Raw genomic sequence first — 22,470 nt, 5'->3', positions numbered from 1 at the left:
AGCAGGGGTTCTTTGCTGCCCTTGTTAATCAGAGGCCTTCATGACTGGTTAAACAGAGCCTACTGTGCTGCATTTCATAACATTAATCTTGCCATCCTCCCTGAGGGACGGAGTAATTGCTGCCTCTGTTCTGTCTCATGCATTGTCCACAGTCTTCGCTAATGCTTTGCAAGACATTGCTGCCAATGGGTTTGTAACTAGGCTGTACATAGAATGAGGAGTTGGGGTAAAACAGCCCTATTGGCCCTTCTGATCATATAGAGTTCTGTAGATTGAATGGGTTCATTATGTACAAGTGCATTATAACGGAGCGCTCTCTCGTAAAAGAAAGAAAATGATTAACTCACAGTGTGTTGTAAATTTAATACAATTTATAGACTTTTATATCGCAAGGGAGGAGATATGAGCTTACAAATGATTTGTATACATCTTTAGAGCCCTGCAAATCCACAGATATCTGTATCTGGCTATGGATATCTGTGGCTCTTTTTTGCATGTATATTTGCGGATGCAGAAGCAAATTTTGTATCTGCACAGGGCTCTACTTGCCTTATTTGTGTGAGGATGCTCACTGAAGTTAATAGAACTACTCCTGGATTAGCAGTCTAGGGTTTGGTCCATAGTGGACTTGTCCCATAACTCATGAATTTGGAGAGTGTTTACATTAGTGGCTCTCAAACTTATTTATCACTGTGGGCTGCTTATGCAGCTATCTTTGTGTTTTGTGGGTCAGTCTCACAATGTATATGCTAGCTGTAAGGGCCCAGGGATGCCACATGGGCCTCAGCTGTGTGTTGATTGGCTGCAAGTGGCCCACAGGTTGAGAACCACTGGTTCATATCTTCTGTGATAGAGATTACTGGGTCACACTGGGCCTTATCTGTTTACTGGGTTTCTGGAGCTTGCCAATGATAATGATCTCGTGAGCAAGCCAATTCTTTTCTTGGGGCAGCCTCTTCCCAGTCGGGTGGAGGAGGCGGGACTCGAACCCACCACCCTGCACTCCTGAGGCGAATGCCCCACCCCGCTATATCTGGCGGGTCCCTTATCTTGCCTTTCTAGTGCGGCCATATGGTCTCTTTCCAAATGTAGCTTTTTTCCCTCCAAGAACACTTTTTTGTTGTTTCTGGTGCAGGTGAGTGCATAGTAATGGTCAAGTTGCATCTTTTAAAAAAGTGGAGTTGTATAAGATTCATGTCCTGTGTGGTAGATTCTGTACAGCTCTCAGGCCAGATTCTCAGCAGATGTAAAGTATCTCTGGAGTATCCCTTGCCTTTGTTTGCCAGAAGCTGGGAATGGGTGGCAGGAGAGGAATCCCTTGATGATTGCCTGTTCTGTTCATTCCCACTGGGGTACTTGGCACTGGCCATTGTTGGAAGACAGGACATGGGGGCTATTAGTCCTACTTAATATGGGCTATTCTTATGTTCTTGTGCCATAATTCCATTGGTGACAGTTTACAAAATTTGAAGATCTAGATCTTCGTCTAATTAACCTTCTCAGTGCTGGTATGTTTGGAGGCTGAAGGGCTTGATCATGTATTTGTATGTAGTTCATGATGATGATCGCTTTAAATGTGTATGCAAAACCCTAAAAAGTATTCAAGTCACTTTAACAAAAAAAGTCATTTTATTTTACATAAGGGCTCATTCTAGCTAGAAAAAAACTGTTGCATATTTATATGTTTTAACAAAATTAAATAAGTCCTCTAGCAGCACTTTATAATAAATAGTAAATCTCTATTACTTTGAAAGTTGCTGCAATCACATGATTATACTGGCTTTCACAGTGAATGCTCTATTCCATTGAGATTTCTATAGAACGAACTACTATGCAGAATGAACTTTTAAAATGTGAGCAATTTTTTTCACTTTAAATGGTTCTAATAAGTCTCTATAAACTAATGGGCCACTCTTGCCAAAGTTGATTGTGATGTGACTTATACCATAAGAAGTGAGTTTTGTGAAGTTCAGCTTCAAATGATGCTTTTGGAATTAGCTGTATAGTTAGGGCTGTGAACTATGGAAAAACAAACCAGCTATCATTATATTATTGAACTGGCTCATGGGTAGGGGCCTAACAAATTTAGGGTCTATTTCGGTCAATTTCACAGTGATCAGAATTTAAAAATCATACATTTCATAATTTCAGCTATTTCAATCTGAAATTTACAGTGTTGTAATTATAGGGACCGTGAGCAAAAATGGGAGCGCTCTGTGTGTGTGTGTGTGTGTGTGTGGTGGGGGGGAGGAAGGAGGGCAGCAGCATTGCAAGGTTATTGGGCGGGGGGGTTGCAGTATTGCTATCCTTACTTCTGCACTACTGCTGGCGGCAGCACTAGTTTCAAAGCTGGACTGCTGGAGAGTGGTGACTGAAGGCACAGCTAGCCCTGGAGGCACAGCCCCTGTCAGCTGCAGTGCAGAAGTATAGATGGCATGTTACTGCCACCCTGACCTCTTCAAAGCCTCCTGCAGGGTTGGATCCTTAGTCAGCCGCTACCAATCTCTGGTTGGCCAGCTTTGAAGGCAGCTGTGCAGAAGTAAGGCTGCAATGCGATGATATTGCCTCCCTTATGTCTGTGCTGCCACTGCTGGTGGTGGTATTCTGCCTACAGAGCTGAGAGTCACCTGAAATGTGCATAGTATAGGGTAAAAGTGCACCAAGGACCAGATTTAATGGGAGGAGATCAGATTTAATTTTGTTTTTTATGGCCATGAATTTGGTGGGGCCCTACTCATGAGGCTTGAACACTGATCAGCACTCATATAGCTTTACTACAGTGAAATGTGCTGCTTTTAGTGCCTCAGAAGCATAGTAGCATTTGTGATGGTATTTTGGGTCTAATGCATAGCAACCAATACATTGTAGGAGTGGAAGAATGGGAGAAAATAAAACCCTAATCTTAACCAGTCTGTCATTTAAATTCCATTGTAGCTCAGCAATCCCTTGTTTAGTGTAATTTCCTCCCTGAATAAACTGAAATGTCAGCTAAACCTTACACTTTGCTGCACTTGCATTCTTTTCTGTGGCTTCATGGAGTTTTCATTTCAATCTCTCTCTCTTGTTTTCCTGTTTTTCTTTTTTGGTGGGTGCCCTGAATCTCTCAAGCAGTTCAGGAGGCCGAGCGGGAAGATGTAAAGATGGTATCAGATGCACAAGCTCCAAAATCGACTAAAAAAACCAAGGCAGCAGCTGCAAGCTGTCAAACTGGCAGTACAAGAAAGGAGAAAAAGGGGAAACACAAAGGTTAGCTGCATGCTGCTGAATATCAAACATTGGGTTGAGTGGCAAGTTGCTTCTGTAATTTTTAAAGATTCTTTGAATGTTTGTGATGTTGTGATAGCTGACAACTGTTTGAAAAATATTATTATACAAATGCTTGCACCACATGGGGAAATTTGCACTGCTTGGTCCTATTTTAGCACATGCACATTGGATTGAGGGGTGGTCAAGATTTGTCATCCTAATGGTTTTACAAAGTGGTGTATTAATGTAGCCGATAGTAAAAGAACAAAGGAACAAAATATGAATATAACGAGCACTTAAATGCTCAAAAGGTTTTAGGAAATTGTCTGCAGAGAGTCATGTTCCACTAATTACTTTTTTCAGGCCACTCTGAATTTGCAGAAATCAAACTTCAATTGCAGAAATTTCTGTCCAAATATATACTGAGTTTTAAAAGATGTACAAATTGAAGGTCATGGCCCCTTTGAAGTATTGGGAGTTTTGCCATTAATTGAAGTGTATAAGTAAGCATCTTTATGAAATAATTCTGGATGCTAGCTCATAGACAAACTAGTACTTATCCTGAAAATTTAATATCTAAAGCTGTTTGCAGAAACAAATACCCACCATAGACACTGTCAAAATATTAAAGAGAAATGGAATTACTGTCAGCATAAGGGTTAACAGCAGAATTACTTGGGAATAAACTGAGCAGGTGAAATAAACTCATTAAAAGATATATCAAAGACTTGGGTTTTTTTGTATGTCAGCATATGTATTTAATTTACCCTAGGATTTGTATGCTCACTATGTCCCTTTAAGCAGCAGGATGTGTTTGGCAAAGGTGTGAATTCATATTGTACTCTACAGTGACATGTTTTAAAGGTTTCTCTGATGTTTTATCTCTAGTGCAGGTGACATTTCTGAGCATGGCTCATCCCTTTGTGCTAAAGGGACCAGATTTTATGAATAATAAGCTAATTCAAACCTAATATATTTGAATTATATATGAGCAGCACTTGAATCTCTGTTGTAATGATTGTACTCTGATGTGTAATGCTTTTCTGAATGGCTCCAAGAAAGATGAAACTGTGATCAGAACAAAGTGATAAAGATGAGCATGAGGGAAATATTAGGCTTACCGAGAGATGGCAGGAGAAGCAGCCATAGGATGAGACTAATTGCTTATGTAGAGCTAATGGTTGCATCAGAGTTCTGGGTTAATAAATTCTGTGGCTCTATTCTATGTATTACAGTGCTTAAGAGCTTAGTCAAGACCTGTGATTATTAAGGTCTTTCATGCCTCTCCATGATAGTTAATAGGCATTGAGCCTAATTTTAAAAAAATATAAGCCTTCACTTAAGGAGCAAAATTAACTGTAAGCACAAACACTAGCAGTTAATAGCACCTTAGCTACCTGATTAAAATGACGAATCTGGCAGTTAGGCAGCCGACTGCAAACATTTGGACCTGCAATTAATCGTTGGGTACAAAACTGATTTGGGAGGGGAAGAGGCCGGGTTATGGCCACTTTAAAACTGTTAAAAACATCAGGACAAATTCTGTCTTGACTTACCATCCTATGCTGTTATGCCAATGGGATGCATATTGGGAAGAATTTGTCTTGCTCTTTATGTATCTGAGATTTGTAGTGTTGCCTGGAGGAGCACAAATAGATGAGAAAAATAATTGAAATCAACAAATAGAAAGGGTTATGAAAAGTGAGTATTGTACAGTATTATCACACTGGTGAACACAGACCCTTAGCATATTTTTTAAACACATACATTATTTTAAGAATTTTTAGAAGTATTATACACACATTAGTGTCTCTATTTCCCACTAAAGATTGCCAAGAGTAGGGATTAATAACTGTTTGGAAAAATGTTTTATCCCCTATCCGGTTGACTAAATGGAAATAAACAAGAGACAGTTTAAAAACCTTCATACAAATATTCAAACCCATGACTTGACTCTAAAGCAAAAACAGAGTAAGGGTTTTCAAGAGCAAGTCAGTTTTATGATGCTACATCCACAAATCTCATACACTTGGCATATAAATAATTTAGACATTGCTGCAGTGATGCACTAAGTGCCATGGGAAATGCTGTTTGCCTAACAGAGATTTTGAACCCTGAATCTGCACTCTGGTGGTATTTCATATCCTGCCATCTCTCTCTCATTTTATCTTTTGTGTTCAGTTTATTTCATTTATTCAGACTTTACCTGTTGCTGTGGCTACAGCTCACCAGCAGAATAGGCTTTTCTGATGTCTCTGTGTGTCTGCCACAGCAGTTCTCTTTGATAGGATGGGTTTGTTTTTTTTTTTTTTGGAGGGGGGCGTGATTTATTTCATCATGGTTATTTCCCTGTTTTTCTTCCATTTCTTTGCTGTGACTAGCCCATCCTGTCCCACCTTTATGTAACATGGAATTGTGTTAAAATATGGCCAATAGGAAAGCATTTCCACTTGTAATGGAAGAGGTTCCATTACTCCATTTCCTCATTTAATGGGAGCAGTTTAGCTCATTTAGACCTGTTTATGAAAGCAGTGGAACATCAGGAAGAAAAAATGGGCTTCATCTGGGAAAATCCTCTTATCTCTGGGCATGAGAATACTCTTTAGACTGTCCTTTGGCCTGAACGTGACTGTAAGGAAATCATTATAGTTTCTGGTGCCAAACCAGGCACTCTTAGGCTGTGTCTACGTTGGTGTGATCTTGCGCAAAAGCGAATACTTTTGCGCAAAAACTTGCTGCCTGTTTACACTGGCCCTGAGTTCTTGCACAAGAACACTGATGTTCTAATGTGTGAAATCGGTGCTTCTTGCGCAAGAACTATGATGCTCCCGCTCAGGAATAAGCCCTCTTGCATAACTGTTCTTGCACAAGAGGACAGTATAGACAAGCAACATGAATTTCTTGCACAAGAAAGCCCTATGATTAAAATGGCCATCAGAGCTTTCTTGCGCAAGAGAGCGTCTACACTGGCACGGATGCTCTTGTGCAAAAGCACATCTCTTGCGCAAAGGCACATGCCAGTGTAGATGCTGTCTTGCGCAAATACTTTAACACAAGAACTCTTGTGTTAAAAAGTATTTGCACAAGATCATGCCAATGTAGACGTAGCCCTGGTATAGAGACAGTGAAAGTGTAGTCACTCGTGGAGTGGATCTTGTAAAGACCTTGATAGGAGAATGGTCAACAAATATTGTAAATGATAGAATGGGAGATTCCCAAACTTAATTTTAGTGATTTTTGTCCTAAACCAAATGTCTTACTTATTGGCCCAAAAACCACCTAGGGGGATGCACACATCTTGAACAAATGGCTCTCTAAATTCTGGCAACTTGAATGTATTTTAAGAGTTATGATGGTCTTCAAAATGGATCTGTAGTTGTTTTGATTTATATTTTTTTATTTTAAAAATATTCCACTTCTTGGCAGAATTTTTCAAAGGCAAAGTTTCAGCCCATAGTGATTTTTTTATACATACAGCACAGTTGCAAATTCTTAAAAGGTATTTTTAAAAGATAGACTTCAAGCCATACCTGTGTTACTGTAACTTATTGAACAGTTGCTGAGACAGTACATTTTAATTATACTGAATTATGTGCTGATAGGTGCAAGACTAGTATTGGTGGTAGAGTCATTAGCACCACTTTATCTCATCACAATTCCAAAAGTAAGCTACATGTTGCACTGCCGATTTGAAATGCCACGCAAAGCCCGGGGTTGGCTGGGAACTCTCCAGCTGATTGCGGGTACTGCGCAGCATTTCCTCAGAACCCAGGGTCAGCTGGCCCCAGGTTCCACTTGTCCCCAGTTGACCTGGGCTCCACGTGGTGCTGCCGCTTTGAAACCCATCTTGGCATTTCAGAGCGGCAGTGCTGCACAGCTGATCCCAGGCTTAGCTGTGCAGCGCTGCCTCTTTGAAATACCCCTTCATCCCCCCCCCCCCCCCCGTTTGCTGCCTCTATCTGATAGAGGCAGCAAGGGGGGAGGGAATCGACTACTCGACTGACTATCCGATAAGCATTTGCTCATCGGATAGTCAACTAGTCCTTAACATCCTTAGTTTGGCCTGTTTATTTTAAAACTGTGAATCAGTTGAGGAAAATGTAGACTCAAGGTTTGTACTGAATGAAATCCTTTAAAGGTTGCAAATCCTTTTCTTCAGATGGAAGCTTAATAAAAACAGCTGCTGCACATTTTTTTTATAAAGGATTCCCTTTGTTGATAAACTCAAAATCTCTCCATCTTTGATTTCAAAGCTGGCCAGCATTCCTTTGATGTATTCTACCGCCACCCTCAAGTCAGATAAGGAGCAGCTTTGCAGTGCTTCAGAATAATAATTTGCAGATTTGTTCCGTCAGCACACACCAACCTCTGAAACGTAAAAGATATCAGTGAGACTACCTGATCAGACTGTTGACTCATTTAACCTGGTGTCTCATCTCTGAAGTCTCATCTGAAACCATTATTACACTCCACTGATATCAGCAAGTTTGGAGAGGAAGGAGGGGCTTGTGTTGAAACACATCAGACTGCAACTCAGTAAATTTAAAGTTCAGGTCTCTGCTCCACCACAGGTTTTCTGTCTCACCTTGTGCAAGTTCTCAAGGCTGATTCGGCAAAGTGCTTAAGCATGTGCTTGAAGTTCAGGAGGTGGGTCATCCTGTTGTATTTCATGGAATCATAGAACCATAGAGCTAGAAGAGACCTCAGAAGGGCATCAAGTCCAGCCCCCTGCCTAAGGCAGGACCAATCCCAATAAATCAACCCAGCCAGGGCTTTGTCAAGCTGAGATTTAAATACTTCTAGGGATGGAAACTCCACTACTTCCCAAGGTAACCCATTCCAGTGCTTCACCACCCTCCTAGTGAAAGTTTTTCCAAATATCCAATCTGAACCTCTCCCACCGCAGCTTGAGACCATTGTTCCTTGTTTTGCCATCCATCACTACTGTGAGCAGCCTTTCTCCAGCCTCTTTGGAACCTTCCTTCAGGAAGTTGAAGGCTGCTATCAAATCCTCCCTCACTCTTCTCTTCTGCAGACTAAACAGACCCAACTCCCTCATCCTCTCCTCATTGGTCATATGCTCCAGCCCCCTAATCATTTTGGTTGCCCTCCGCTGGACCCTCTCCAATGCATCCACATCCTTCCTGTAATTGGGGGCCCAGAACTGGACACAATACTCCAGATATGGTCTCACCAGAGCCGAGTAAAGAGGAATAATCACATCTCTGGATCTGCTGGCAATGCTCCTCTTAATGCAACCTAATATGCCATTAGCCTTCTTGGCTACAAGGGCACACTGTTGACTCATGTCCAGCTTCTCATCCACTATAATCCCCAGGTCCTTTTCTACAGAACTGCTACATAGCCAGTTGGTCCCCAGACTGTAACAGTGCTTGTAATTCTTCTGTCCCAAGTGCAGGACTCTACTTGTCCTTGTTGAACCTCATCAGATTTCTTGTGGCCCAATCTTCTAATTTGTCTAAGTCATTCTGGACTCTATTCCTGCCCTCCAGCGTATCTACCTCTCCCCCTAGCTTAGTGTCATCCACAAACTTGCTGAGGGTGCAATCCATCCCCTCATCCAGATCATTAATAAAGATGTTGAACAAAGCAGGTTCCAGAACCGAACCTTGGGGCACTCCGCTAGAAGCCGACTATCATCCTGCCATCGAGATGTTGATCACTACCCACTGGCCCTACCTTCCAGCCAGCTTTCTATCCATCTTACAGTCCATTTATCCAATCCACATTCTCTTAACTTGCTGGCAAGAATATTATGAGAGACCGTATCAAAACCTTGCTAAAGTCAAGATATATCACATCCACTGACTTCTCCATATCCACAGAGCCAGTTATCTCATCATAGAAGCTAATCGGATTGGTCAGGCACGACTTGCCCTTCATGAATCCATGCTGACTATTCTTGATCACCTTCCCCTCTTTCATCAAATGCTTTAAAATGGATTCCTTGAGGATCCCCTCCATGATTTTTCCAGGCACTGAGATAAGACTGACCAGCCTATAGTTCCCTGGATCGTCCTTCTTCCCTTTCTTAAAGATGGGCACTACATTTGCCTTTTTCCAATCACTCGGGATCTCTCACGATCTCCACCACTTTTCAAAGAGAATGGCCAAAGGCTCCTCAATGACGTTTGCCAACCCCTTCAGTACCCTCGGATGTATTAAGTCCAGACCCATGGATTTATGCACTTTTAGCTTTTCTAAATAGTTCCTAACCTCTTCTTTCCCCACCAAGGGCTTTCCACCTTCGTCCCATGTTGTGTCACTGAGTGCATTAGTCTGGGAGCTAACCTTGTCCGTGAAGACAGAGGCAAAGAAAGCATTAAATACTTCAGCTTTCCCCACATCTTTTGTCACTAGGTTACCGCCCTCATCCAGTAGGGGCCCTACACTCCCTCTGATCACCTTCTTCTTGCTAACATGGCTGTAGAAACCTTTCTTGTTATTCTTCACATCCCTTGTGAGTCACAATTCCAATTGCGCTTTCAACTTCCTGATAACTCCCCTGCATTCTCGAGCTATACATTTATACCCTTCCCTAGTCATCTGTCCAAGTTTCCACCTTTTGTAAGCTCCCTTTTTGTGCTTAAGTTCACCAAGGATTTCCCCGGTAAGCCAATCTGGTCTCCTATCATATTTGCTTCTCTTGCTACACATTGGAATGGTTTCTTTCTGTGCCTTCAATAAGGCTTCTTTAAAATACTGCCAGCTCTTCTGGTCTCCTTTCCCCTTTATGTATCAGAGGGGTAGCCGTGTTAGTCTGAATCTGCAAAAGCGACGAGGAGTCCTGTGGCACCTTATAGACTAACTGAAGTGTAGGAGCATAAGCTTTCGTGGGCAAAGACCCATGCATCTGACGAAGTGGGTCTTTGCCCACGAAAGCTTATGCTCCTACACTTCAGTTAGTCTATACGGTGCCACAGGACTCCTCGTCGCTTTTCCCCTTTATGTTAGCATCCCAGGAGATTCTGCCCATCAGGTCTCTGAGGAAGTCAAAGTCTGCTTTACTGAAGTCCAAGGTGTGTATTTTACTACTTTCTTTTCTTCCTTTGGTCAGGATCCTGAAATCTACCATCTCATGATCACTGCTTCCCAGGTTGTCACCCACCTCTACTTCGCCTCTTAGCTCCTCCCTGTTTGTGAGTAGCAGGTCAAGCAGTGCACAGTCTGTGGTCAGATCCTGCAACACTTGTACAAAGAAGTTATCCCCAGCATTCTCCAAAAACTTCCTGGATTGTCTGTGTACTGCTGTATGGTCTCCCAACAGATGTCAGGGTGATTAAAGTCCCCCACGAGAACCAGGGCCTGTGATCTGGAAACTTCTCTCAGTTGTCCAAAGAAAGCCTCGTCTACCTTATATACCTGATTTGGCATCCTGTAGCAGACACCAACCACAACTCTCTGCTGTCGCTTACACTTCTAAACTTGACCCATAGCCTCTCAATAGGCTTTTCTCCCTCTATATACTAGAGTTCTGAGCAATCATACTGCTCTCTTAGGGTGTGTCTAGACTACATGCCTCCTTCGACGGAGGCATGTAGATTAGCCAGATCGGCAGAGGGAAATGAAGCCGCGATTAAAATAATCGCGGCTTCATTTAAATTTAAATGGCTGCCCCGCTCTGCCGATCAGCTGTTTGTCGGCAGATCAGGGCAGTCTGGACGCGACGCGCCGACAAAGAAGCCTTTCTTCATCGGCACAGGTATGCCTCGTGAAACCAGGTTTACCTGTGCCGATGAAGAAAGGCTTCTTTGTCGGCGCGTCGCATCCAGACTGCCCCGATCTGCCGACAAACAGCTGATCGGCAGAGCGAGGCAGCCATTTAAATTTAAATGAAGCCGCGATTATTTTAATCGCGGCTTCATTTCCCTCTGCCGATCTGGCTAATCTACATGCCTCCGTCGAAGGAGGCATGTAGTCTAGACACACCCTTACAGTGCAACTCCTCCTCCTTTTCTCCCCTGCCTGTTCTTCCTGAACAGTTTATACCCTTCCGTGATAGCACTCCAGTCATGCGAGTCATCCTACCAAGTCTCCGTTATCCCAATCAAATTTAATGCAGTGGTTCTCAAAATGGTCCGCGAAACTGCTTTGAGAAACCTGCTAATGGGCCGCTCCGTTGTGTTTATTTACTGTCTCCATGCCCACAGAGCCTCACAGCTCTTATTGGCTACAACTCGCCGTTTGCAGTCAAGAAGAGCTGTGGGAAGCAGCGGCCCAGCCCACACTGCTTCCCACAGCTCCCCTTGGCTGTATATGGTGAATCGGAGCCAATGGGAGCCACCAGGCTCTGTGGCCACGGAGCTGGTAAATAAACCAGAGCAGTATGTTAGCAGGTTTGTCAAAGTGATTTCGCGGACCACTTTCAGAAACACTGGTTTAATGGAACAATTTAACATGCTGAATTTGAAGCAGATGCTTAACTGCTTGTCTGGATAAGAGCCTGAATTTTTCTGGGCCTCAGCACTCCAATATGTAAAATAGGGGTAAGATTTTCTTTCTCTCCCAAGTGCACTAGCTTGACTGTCTCTGCATTGAATTTTATGGGCCATTGTACTACCCAATCAATCTTATGAAGAATGTCCTAGGAAGAAAGAATTACTTTAGTAAATAAAAACAATTCTTATAAGTTCTTTAAAATTAAAATTAATTAAACATGCTTTTATGCTAATTAAGTACAAAGAAAACTTCTTACAGTAAAAGAATCTTTCTGACCTTGCAGTTCTTTCTCAATGACAACTTCCACTAGCTTCACAACTGTCTCAATTTAAAGTATCCAAAAATGCATGATCACTACTGCCTCAAGGGAGGCTGAAGAGATTTATGTTGCTCAGGCCTTTTGAAGGTAGATAGGTCTAAAGCAACATCACAAAAAGCTTGAACTGAGAAAACTGATTTGCCTTCTGTGCATCATGAATATTTCACCAAAATTTCTTCATGTAGCCTCCTTTCCAGTGGTTACAGTAATAGCTTCCCTATTTTCCTGCTGAAATCATTTGTTTCTTTCCACTTCAGGAGAGAAATTATAATTGTTTTAGTCTCTGGTTATTGTCATGTTCTGTTCAGAAGTCTAAGATTCTGTTAACAACAACAACAAAAAACCCAGAGTGTAGTAACCAGTCTAAAAAAATCAATGGATAATAGTAATAATAATAATAAATAAACAACTTTATAACTTATGAGCTCTTTGGAGCAGGAACCATTTCTTGTGTGCTTAATCAGTGCCTAGAACATTGCACATACTACCCAAATATACAGAACAATAGTTTCTCATTGGCTGTTCTGATGTTTCCAGCCTTTCTCTTGAACTCTGGGCTTCAGCTTCTGTTCTCAAAACCAAGGAGTGCAAAGACATGAGAATGTCAATTTTAACCAAATTGCTCTTGCTCGCTTTCTCTCCCAAAGGATTTGCTTAGCATTTAGTTCAGATCACATTTTTTTCTGCACTGGTTTCTTCTCTTGATGAATAATATGAAGAATTTTGCTTTCAGCATCATTTTAACAGGAAGGCAGAGACTTCCACATCAAGGATTCTGCACTTAGGAGATACAATGGCATTAAAGACTTTCTTTCTTTCCTCACAGTCTACTGTTGGCCTTTGCCACCTTAAATCCCTGCTCTCGAATCAGAAGATACAGGAGACTATAATATTTTCCCCTTGCACAATTAGCCACTCTTTGGGTAGGTGGTAGAAGGAGCAGAGTCCACAAAGACTAGAAAGTCAGAAATATAGAGGGAAGGTATGCATCCTTAAATTGTAATGAAATATCAATCAAGGCTACACAGCTTTTGACATGTTTTAAGAAATCAAATAGGTGGCAGTAAAACTGTTTATACACAGGTGTCTTATGCATTTACATCATGTGCGTCTGTGTGTATTACACAGACACACACCCTCTCATTCTCAAATAGGGTTCATTCTTATGTGAAGATGAGTTCTCCCCGAACACTTCCTTTGCTGCATAAGGCTTTCAGCATGAGACATTTTCAGTTATTTGTGTACAGTATTCCCTGTTGCTAACATTGTAGAGGATTTTGTTTCACATTTGTCTTATTTTCTGGATACATCTTCCATCCCCAGTACAGAGTCAGTTCCTGGGATAGTTTTTAATATGTTGTAATAACACTCTGTACTAATAATGCATTCCTCTGAATGCTGAAATTGATTTTCCTCCTCTTAATGCATGACTTGCCAGTGTAAGGTTTGTCCCAATGCCTAATATGTGACGGCCCTAACAGCATGGGATGCAAACACTGTTGTTTTGTATACAGGCAGTCCCCAACTTACGCGGATCTGACTTACGTTGGATCCGCACTTACGAACAGGGCTTTCTCGGCCCCGGAGCTCAAAGGCAGCGGTCAATCACCTCGACCTCCGGAGCGAGAAAAGCTGCTCCCGGTGCCCCTCCTCTGCTGGGGACCGTCTCCAGCAGACCAGGGGCACCGCGAGCAAAGCCTCAGAGGCAGGCACCCCGCTGCTGCGGCTTTGCTCCCCGTGTCCCTGGTCTGCTGGGGGGGGGCGCAGCTAGTGTGCCCCCCCCCCCAGCAGACCAGGCTTTTGTTGTGGACCCTGGGGCAGAGCAGCTGGGGCGCTGCCGGTTGGTCCCACAGCGCCGCTCTGGGCACTACTGGACCAACCCGGCAGCACCCCAGCTGCTCTGCCCCAGGCGTCCCCAAGTCAGCCGCTGCTGAAACTGACCAGCGCTGACTACAGGAAGCCCGAGGCACAGTTGCTCTGCCCCGGGCTTCCTGGAATCAGCGGCTGATCAGTTTCAGCAGCAGCTGACTTGGGGTTCTTAAGTTGAATCTGTATGTAAGTCAGAACTGGCGGTCAGTTTCAGCAGCGGCTGAATCTGGACGCCAGTTCCGACTTACATACAGATTCAACTTAAGAACAAACCTACAGTCCCTATCTTGTACGTAACCCGGGGACTGCCTGTATATCAGAAACAGCAACTCTAGCTTGATTAGTCTGGACTATATAAAATTGTTGGTAGCATTTAATCTGCCACAGATCAAAGTCTGCTCAGAAGGAAAGTGACCAATATTTTTAAAAATTGGATGTCTACAATTAGGTTCCTAAGTACAAAGATAGGTGGATAAATAAATGGCGAGGTACGTGAAAGTGGTGAGCATTTCATTGCCCCATTAATTTCAATAGGCCGGATGGGAATGGAGCACTTTTGACAGTCAGGTATCTGGTTTTAAAGCCTAGCTTTAGGTACTGATTTTATAAAATGTCAGTTAGCAAGTATGTGTATATGTGTACGGAGATAGGAATTGTCATATTGGATTAGACCAGTAATCCATCTATTCCAGTGTCCTGTTGTGATATTAATAACAGCACAAGGGCCAATGTATTTAGATATCTGGTAATGAATTGCAGCTGGCTTCACCAATTAACATGTATCCCAGTTCTTTAATGTTGGGAAATACATGTGATAGGTGTCATACAAGGTGTTGATGAAAAGCACATGACTCATGAGTTATTAAATTTATTGTATACTGTAGATGCAAGCAGCTGATGCAAAGGTATGGAAAGAAGCTGACATTTTAGTTCTTAAAATGTGTTTGCCCACCAAGACGTAGAAACAGTTGAAAAGGAAAAATTAGTAGCATTCACTCACTCCGTTTGTCCATGCTTGACCAGTTTTTTTCAGCCGAAGATATTAAAGAACCATTGTTGATCCCACAAATACCAGCCATTAGTAATCATTACCAAGTCTCCTCTCTGTTGTTTATTAAAGAACTTTGTGGAGCAGCAAGTTTAAAGAGGCTTTTATTATTTATGGTATCTATAAATGATATTATTACAGCTTTTAGGACTGTAAAAGTACACTTTTATGTGGCTGACGTAGCGTACTAAATCTTAAAATTAATTTACAGTCTAACTTGCAATCCTGGCAAAAATGAAATTGGCTTTCTATAGGGGAGGACTAACATCTCCACTATAAGACCTAATCAGTGATTTATTTATAGTTGAGGTGAGAGAGCCTGGTAAATTATGCCACTCTGAACATATTCTTCTGAGGCAGCGAATGTATTGTTCTCTTCCTTTCTGCGTTTTGTTCTAACTGGGATTTTCTCAGATTTCGGCCACATCTAGACATTGCTTGAACATAACAATACCTCCAAGGATATGTCTAGGCTACAGTCTTTTGTTGACAGAAGTTTTGTCAACAAATACTGTCGACAAAGCTTCTGTCGACAAAGAGTGTCTAGACTGCATCCAGTTCTGTCGACAAAGCAAGCCGCTTTGTAGACATGACAGTGTAGATGCAATAACACCTTCTGTCGACAGAACTCTGTCAACAAAAGGCGTTATTCCTCGTAGAATCAGATTTACAACTGTTGACAAAACTGCTGAGTTCTGTCGACATTATATTGACAGAACTCAGTGGCAGTGTAGACGCAGGTATAGTTTTGTTGACAAAAGTCCACTTTTGTTGACAAAACCCTGTAGTCTAGACACACCCCAAGTGTTAGAGGATTCCGCACAATCTAATGATCAGGAAACACTGGACTAAGAGTCTACTGACTTTAGTTCTATTCCTGAACCGGATCTTGGGCAAGCTATTTCACCTCCTACAATTTGTCTCTTTTGACTCTAATTTCTTTTGGGGATGGACTTTCTTATTATGTGTTTGTTTAGTGCATAGCATAAAGGGCATCTAATCTCATTTGAGGTCTCCTAGGTGCTGTTGTAATACAAATAATAAATTCACACAGTCATAGAATTAAGGTCAGAAGGGACCATCATAATCTTCTTTATTCTGCATGCTACAGGCTACAGAACCTCACCCGCCGTCTTCTGTGGTAGACCCATAACTCTGGCTAAGTTACTGAAGCTTCAGATTATGATTTAAAGACTTCAAGTTACAAAGAATCCATCATTTACTCTAGTTCCAACCAGCAAATGCCCTGTGCTCCATGCTGCAGAGGAAGGGAGTAACCCCCCAGGGTCTCTGCCATTCTAACTGAGGAAAAATTCTTCTGGACCCCAAATATGGTGATCCGTTAGTTGCAGATCATGTGGGCAAAACCCAGCAATCAGACACTTGGGAAAGAATTTACTGCAGTAACTAAGATCCCTTCCCTTCCCCTCCCCCTCTAGTGGCCCATATCTGGCTGTTTCCTACAATCTATGGTAGACAACCAACTGTAGCATACCATCCATTCCATAAACTTACCAAGCTTAATCTTGAAACCAGTTAGATTTTTTTAAAATAATGTAATAATAATACAATAGAGGCTTTAATATTATAATTCTTCTCGGTTTATAAACATCAACGCATCAAGTTGAACGACTAAATCTTTATGGGCCCAAATAACCATATTAGGCACCTACTAAATAATTTAGGTACCTAAATATGGTACCCAATATCATAAATAGAGAGGCTTTCTTTTCCCATTAGGGTCCCTGCTGACAAATAAGCAGTTTGGTGGGGTCCAACTAGAAGAAGACGCACCATCATTTTCGTGAAAAAATTCACAAGCATGAACAATTTTGAAAGACGTCTGCTGGTACCTTAAAATTGGTTTAGTGTGTGAAATTCAACTTATTTCTCACTTTAATGTGCTAAGAGTCTAAGCAATGTCTGATTGTGTTATACCCCTGAAATACACATGAAAAGGATGTGATAGACCTCAAGGAAATGGATATGCTATAATCAAAGGAGAAATCACCAAATCATTCTTCTTGCAGTGCTCATACAGAGAAGACATACACACTTTCCATTTGATTCAGCAGTTCCGAAAACCACTAGTTCTGTAAAATAGCTTTTACACAGGAAAGTGTCCGTCTAGGGCAGGAGAGCTGCCAGCCTGGCCACCCAGGAGCAGGTATGCATGAAAATCAAGGGGGTCCACTGAGACCCCCGACCCTGAGCCCTGAGCTTACAATGGCCGTCCTGGGTCAGACCAAAGGTCCATCTAGCCCAGTAGCCTGTCTGCCGACAGCGGCCAACCCTAGGGACCCTGGAGGGGATGGACCGAAGAAAGTGACCAAGCCATTTGTCTCATGCCATCCCTCTCCAGCCTTCCACAAACTTTGGGCAGGGACACCACTCCTACCCCCTGGCTAAGACTACTCCATGGACCCAACCTCCATGACTTGATCTCACTTCCCTTTAAACTCTGTTCTAGTTGTAGCCTTCACAGCCTCCTGCAGCAAGGAGTTCCACAGGTTAACTATTTGCTTTGGGAAGAACAACAACTTTCTCTTACTAGTTTCAAGCCTGCTACCCATTCCTTTCCTTTGGTGTCCTCTAGTCCTTCTTTATGGGAACTCAGGAAGAACTTTTATGAATGCACCCTCTCCACCCAACCCCTGCTTTTAGAGACCTCTATCCTGTCCCCGCTCCATCTCCTCTTTTCTAAGCTGAACAGTCCCAGTCTCTGTAGCCTCTCTTCATCTGAGACCTGTTCCCAACCCCTGATCATGTTAGTTGCCCTCCCCTCTCCCAGCCTTTCTCTTCCCCTCTCCCACCTCCTTTTCCCAGTCTCCCCCAGTTTTGTTCAATAAAGACAGAGTCAATGTTGGAAGAAACGTTATCTTTATTTTGTACATCAATAAGAAGGGGGGCTAGGGAAGGGTAAGTGGAAGGAGGTGAGGGAGGAATGGGGTACGAGCCCCTGATGGGGAGGACTAGGCTGGCTCTGCGGGCTTCTGGGGGTGGAAGCTCTCCTGCAGCCCCCCTATTGCCCCCTGTCCCCAGATCGCAGCCTGCGGCAAGTGCAGCCAGGCTGATGGCCGAGTGGTGTGATGTGCCCAGTGTGGGTACTCCGGGCAATCCAAGCCAGGACTGCTTTGCAAGCGGGGCACCCCTTAGAACTGTCTGTCCGGGGTGGGGGTCGGGACCCTTTAAGCGCAGCCCTCGGCTAGCCTGAGACAGCATCTCCACGCTCTAAGTCCTCCTCTGATGCCCTGCCGGCACTGCTTCCGGCCATCCTTAAACCCTGTTCAGGGTCCACTCAATGTGGACTTGCTAGTTCGAATTAGCTTAGTTCGAATTAAGTAATTCGAACTAAGTTAGTTCGAATTAATGTTGTAGTGTAGACGTACCGTGAGGGAGTTGGATTTGTTAAATCTTCAGAAGAAAAGAGTGAGGGGGGATTTGATAGCGGCCTTCAACTTCCTGAAGGGAGGTTCCAAAGAGGATGGAGAAAGGCTGTTCACAGTAGTGGCGGATGGCAGAACAAGGAGCAATGGTCTCAAGTTACAGTGGGAGAGGTCCAGGTTGGATATTAGGAAAAACTATTTACTAGGAAAGTGGTGAAGCACTGGAATGGGTTACCTAGGAAGGTGATGGAATCTCTATCCCTAGAGGTGTTTAAGTCTCAGCTTGACAAAGCCCTGGCTGCGTTGACTTAGGTGGGATTGGTCCTGCCTTGGGCAGGACTTGATGACCTTCTGAGGTCTCTTCCAGCTGTATTCTATGGTTCTATGATTCTAGGGCTTCAGAAAGCTCTACATCAGCATCAAAGAGAGTATTCGTTGAGGCAGCATCAGCTGTGGATATTCTGAAGCCAAGCGGTTTTTGCTCCATGAACTCCCAGGTATACCAGTACTGTGTATACTCTCTTCCAGGTCACAGAGCTAGTCTGATCTCTGGGAAGATATCAAAAGGGTTTGGAATGCAAATGAATTGCTTGTCTTGAAGACCATTTTAATCATGAAAATGTAATTGCTGGTAGACTGCTGAGCTGTGTTTCTCAGATGGGATGACATACAAGTATTTCTGAATTGACAGTGATTAGCTTTTCAGTAATTCTTTGACTAGGCTTTGCTGTTGTCTGACAGGAATTGATGGCCCTGCAGCCTTTCAAGACGACATTCAGGAGGTAGGAAGTCAAATTCAGATTCTTACTGTGGGGCAGTCCAGCCACAGTGAAGATGACGGAGAGACAATGGCTAGTGGCCGACAACAAAGCAGGCAGGATCTTAGAGTAACCATGCAGAAAAAGGGTAAGTAGCCAAAGCTACCTACTTATGCTCCTTGTTGTTTACCCCTCTTTTAGTCTGGCAACTCCTTCTACTCCCACGGGTAGCCTGGTTCTAATCTAAGACATAGTCTTCATGTTCTTTCACCATTTCACTCGAGGTCTTTCCTTCAGTGAGTAATCATCATCCTTCTCTTGTTGCTCAGCTGTTTGACCTCCATAATAGTAATGGAGTTTCCCAATGGCCCATGCAGCAAGAGACCTATGTGCACTCTGGGACTTGGCTTTCCCATATTTCAGTGCAACATTGCAATCAAAGTGTGAAAGCTCTCATTCATGAATTTTACTGTCTGATTTGTAGGATCAGAGAAATCCACACACTTACGCATCAAAAAGGTGGAGGAGAGCTGTGAAGGCCACATTTAAATCAGAAGGCAGAACATTAACTGGTGATAGTATCAGTTCACAAATTCACATCTTACGTTCATCCTCCTAAAGGTGAAAATGACACTTCTGTGTATTCTGTGACACTTCTTGGCAGCATATTTCTCAAATGTTCTGGGTTTCTTCAAGGGCAGCCCTGACTAGGGATGAAATGATCATGTGTGTGTGTCTGTATCTGTCTCCCTTTCTGCAACAATGTTATCTCTTAGCAGTGGTAACTTAGGAAGAAAGAAATCCTAAAATCTTCACAATGCTTTCCAGAAGCCTTCATGGTTCTGCTTTTTAAGCATGCAACCTTTGAAGTTAAGATGGCTTTAGCCAAAGTTGCTCTGTAGGGAAAAACTGGTGTTTTAAAAATATACACATAGTCCACAAAGAGCAAAATTTAAGTGAGAACTTGACTTGTGGAGAATAGATTGTTCTTTTCAAAATACCGGCTTCTTTTTGTAGAGCAGCTCTCACTGAGATTCATTATCTCAAAAGTTTCATACTGTGGATGTGAGCAATGCAGCCTGAAATGCACATATTTCTCCCAAGTTCCCTGGGTATTTGGATGTCAGAGACTGTTCTGACCAGCTTATTGGTTGTCCCTTAAATCATGGCTCAAACATTTTGAGCCAATCACTTGGCTCACAAAAATTGGTTGATATAGAAATTATACATAGAGCTGGGTGAAAAAAAAAAATCTTCTGTTTCCTGATAAATTCTGCAAATTAACAAAAAATGAAATCTGTTCTGAAACAGAAGGCAAACAACATTTTTTAACTTTTCTTTTAAATCAAATTCCAAACAAAATATTTCATTTTGAAAAATACCTACACTTTATTCTGATTTTGACATTTTTTGTTTGCATTTTAATAATATAAAATCAAAGAAATGCCAAATAAAAAGTCATTTTGAAATGAAAAACAGAACTGTTTCATTTTGACGACATCAGAATGCAGTGTTTCACTTTTTCATTTTTTTTTCCTGGAAATGAAATTTTGTGTAAATCGGAAATTTTGAACAAAATATTTTGCTCTTGAAGAATTGACAATTCCTTAGGGGAAATGTTGCTGTAGAAAATTCTAACCAGTTCTAATTATAAACCAATGTTTAAGTTAAGTCAAACCGCTGGTATCAAACCACTGGAATATATTATTTGGGGGCAGTCTCCTTTTTTATGTTAAAACTGGCATGCTGGGTAGGCAGTAAAGGTAGGCCCACCCTGCTCATTTTTTATGGCGGCATGCAGTGTAGTAGTCCTAGCACAGGAATAAATAGTGGTGTGACTGATAAGGCCTGGCTTAGGTGAATAGAATAAAGACGTACCTTTAAGGTGTGGCTGTATATGCAAGTACATACCCTAATGTTCTCACCGCACCCAAGCCATTCCTTGGGGGGAGGGATAGCTCAGTGGTTTGCTGATGTGATGCTTGGTCCTACTATAAGGGCAGGGGATTGGAGTCAATGACCTCTCAAGGTCCCTTCCAGCTCTATGAGGACATGTCTACGCTTGTTCCCTAGTTCAAGCTAGGGATGCAAATGTAGCTGACTGAAATTGCTAATGAAGCAGGGATTTAAATATCTTGCGCTTCATTAGCATAATCTTGCCTGCAAGTTATTCTGCTCAACAGCTGATTTGAACTGGGAAGTGCGCTCCGGGACATGTTAGTTCAAACCAAGGGGTTTGATGTGAGCTAATGCATCCCATAGTGCACTTCCTGGTTTGAATCCGCTGTTGAGCAGACTAACACACGGGCGAGGTTATACTAATGAAGCACAGGATATTTAAATCTCTTCTTCATTAGCAATTTCAGTCGGCTACATTTGCATCCCTAACTCGAACTAGGGAGCAAGTGTAGACGTACCCTGATATAGGTATCTCTCTCTCCCTCTCTCTCTCTCTCTCTCTCTCTGCTTTTAGCAGTGCAGTGTCCTGTGTTGCTGGAGCCTTTATCCTTCTCTGAGTGGGGGAAGGCTCTGACAGCAGGGAGACAGCAGAGAAAGAGTTGGGCTTCTCCCCGCTGGGGGCGATTGGTGGCAGGAAAAGGCTGTCAGCTCCCTGCATCTGGAGACTTCCCCTGCTCTCTCTCTGGCTGGCTGTTTGTAGAGACACATGCCCAGTACGCTGCCAGCAGTAGTGTGCAGAGCACACCTCGCCTAAAGGTTTATGCAGGAGACTTTAAATTAGGTCGCTGGCATTTAGCTTCATCAGTGGCTCACTCCCAACCCTATGTGGGTACAAAGCACCAGAAGCTGGTTTCAATCAGCAGAGGTTCCCTGGGATGTTCTTGTTGGATGGTGGGGTTTGCCATCCCATGGAGTGAGAAGGAGAAGTGTTAGTCAAGCCTTTTTCATCCTGGGAGGTGCCAATACCCATTGGGACACTTGTTTAAGGGCTGCGACTTCCAGGTGCAGACCAAGTGGTTCCGCCTTGTTCCCTGGACTGTTCCACAGTCATGTCACCATGACACTAAAGAACCATGCTCCTGTGGGACTCTTGAGAAGAGTAGTTGCCCATAAGCCACTTTCCGTTTGTTTATGGGTAGGTGGGGAAGGATAAGGGGAAAGCCACATTAGGGCAAGGCTCATTGTAGGAAAGGCCTTGCGGATTGTCACTGGAATTGCTTAGGCCTGTTTTGAAAACATTCTGCTGTTTGACAGGATCTTTGTGGTGAGTGTCCAATAATAACAGATGCCTGTCTGCTCCCCCAGGAACACCCAACATGTCTGTTTCAGTTAGGAGAAGAGAGGTTTTAGAATACATTAGTCGCAGAGGCAATACTCTCCTTGCAAGGCAATGCCAAATGTTTTATTTGATTTCCCCATCTGCTG

At 42.9% G+C, this 22,470-nt stretch overlaps 1 protein-coding gene across 6 annotated transcripts in view; it reads left to right on the top strand.

The window, feature by feature from the left end:
- Positions 1–22,470, top strand: part of TUB (TUB bipartite transcription factor) — a 107,437-nt gene that overhangs the window by 65,211 nt on the left and 19,756 nt on the right. For 2 of the 6 annotated variants that reach the window (XM_075928008.2, XM_006126330.5), the window contains exons 4-5: positions 3,109–3,246; positions 19,070–19,234. In XM_075928008.2, coding sequence (XP_075784123.2) covers positions 3,109–3,246; positions 19,070–19,234 — 303 coding nt within the window. The remainder of the gene's footprint in view (positions 1–3,108; positions 3,247–19,069; positions 19,235–22,470) is intronic. The other 4 variants (XM_075928009.2, XM_075928006.2, XM_075928011.2 and 1 more) reach the window with 2 other exon arrangements.

Source organism: Pelodiscus sinensis, chromosome 5, assembly GCF_052426305.1.
Source record: "Pelodiscus sinensis isolate ZL-2025 chromosome 5, ASM5242630v1, whole genome shotgun sequence".
Lineage (NCBI taxonomy): Eukaryota > Metazoa > Chordata > Testudines > Trionychidae > Pelodiscus > Pelodiscus sinensis.
Note: the sequence above shows the minus strand (reverse complement) of the source record. Positions and strands in the feature narration are given on the sequence as shown.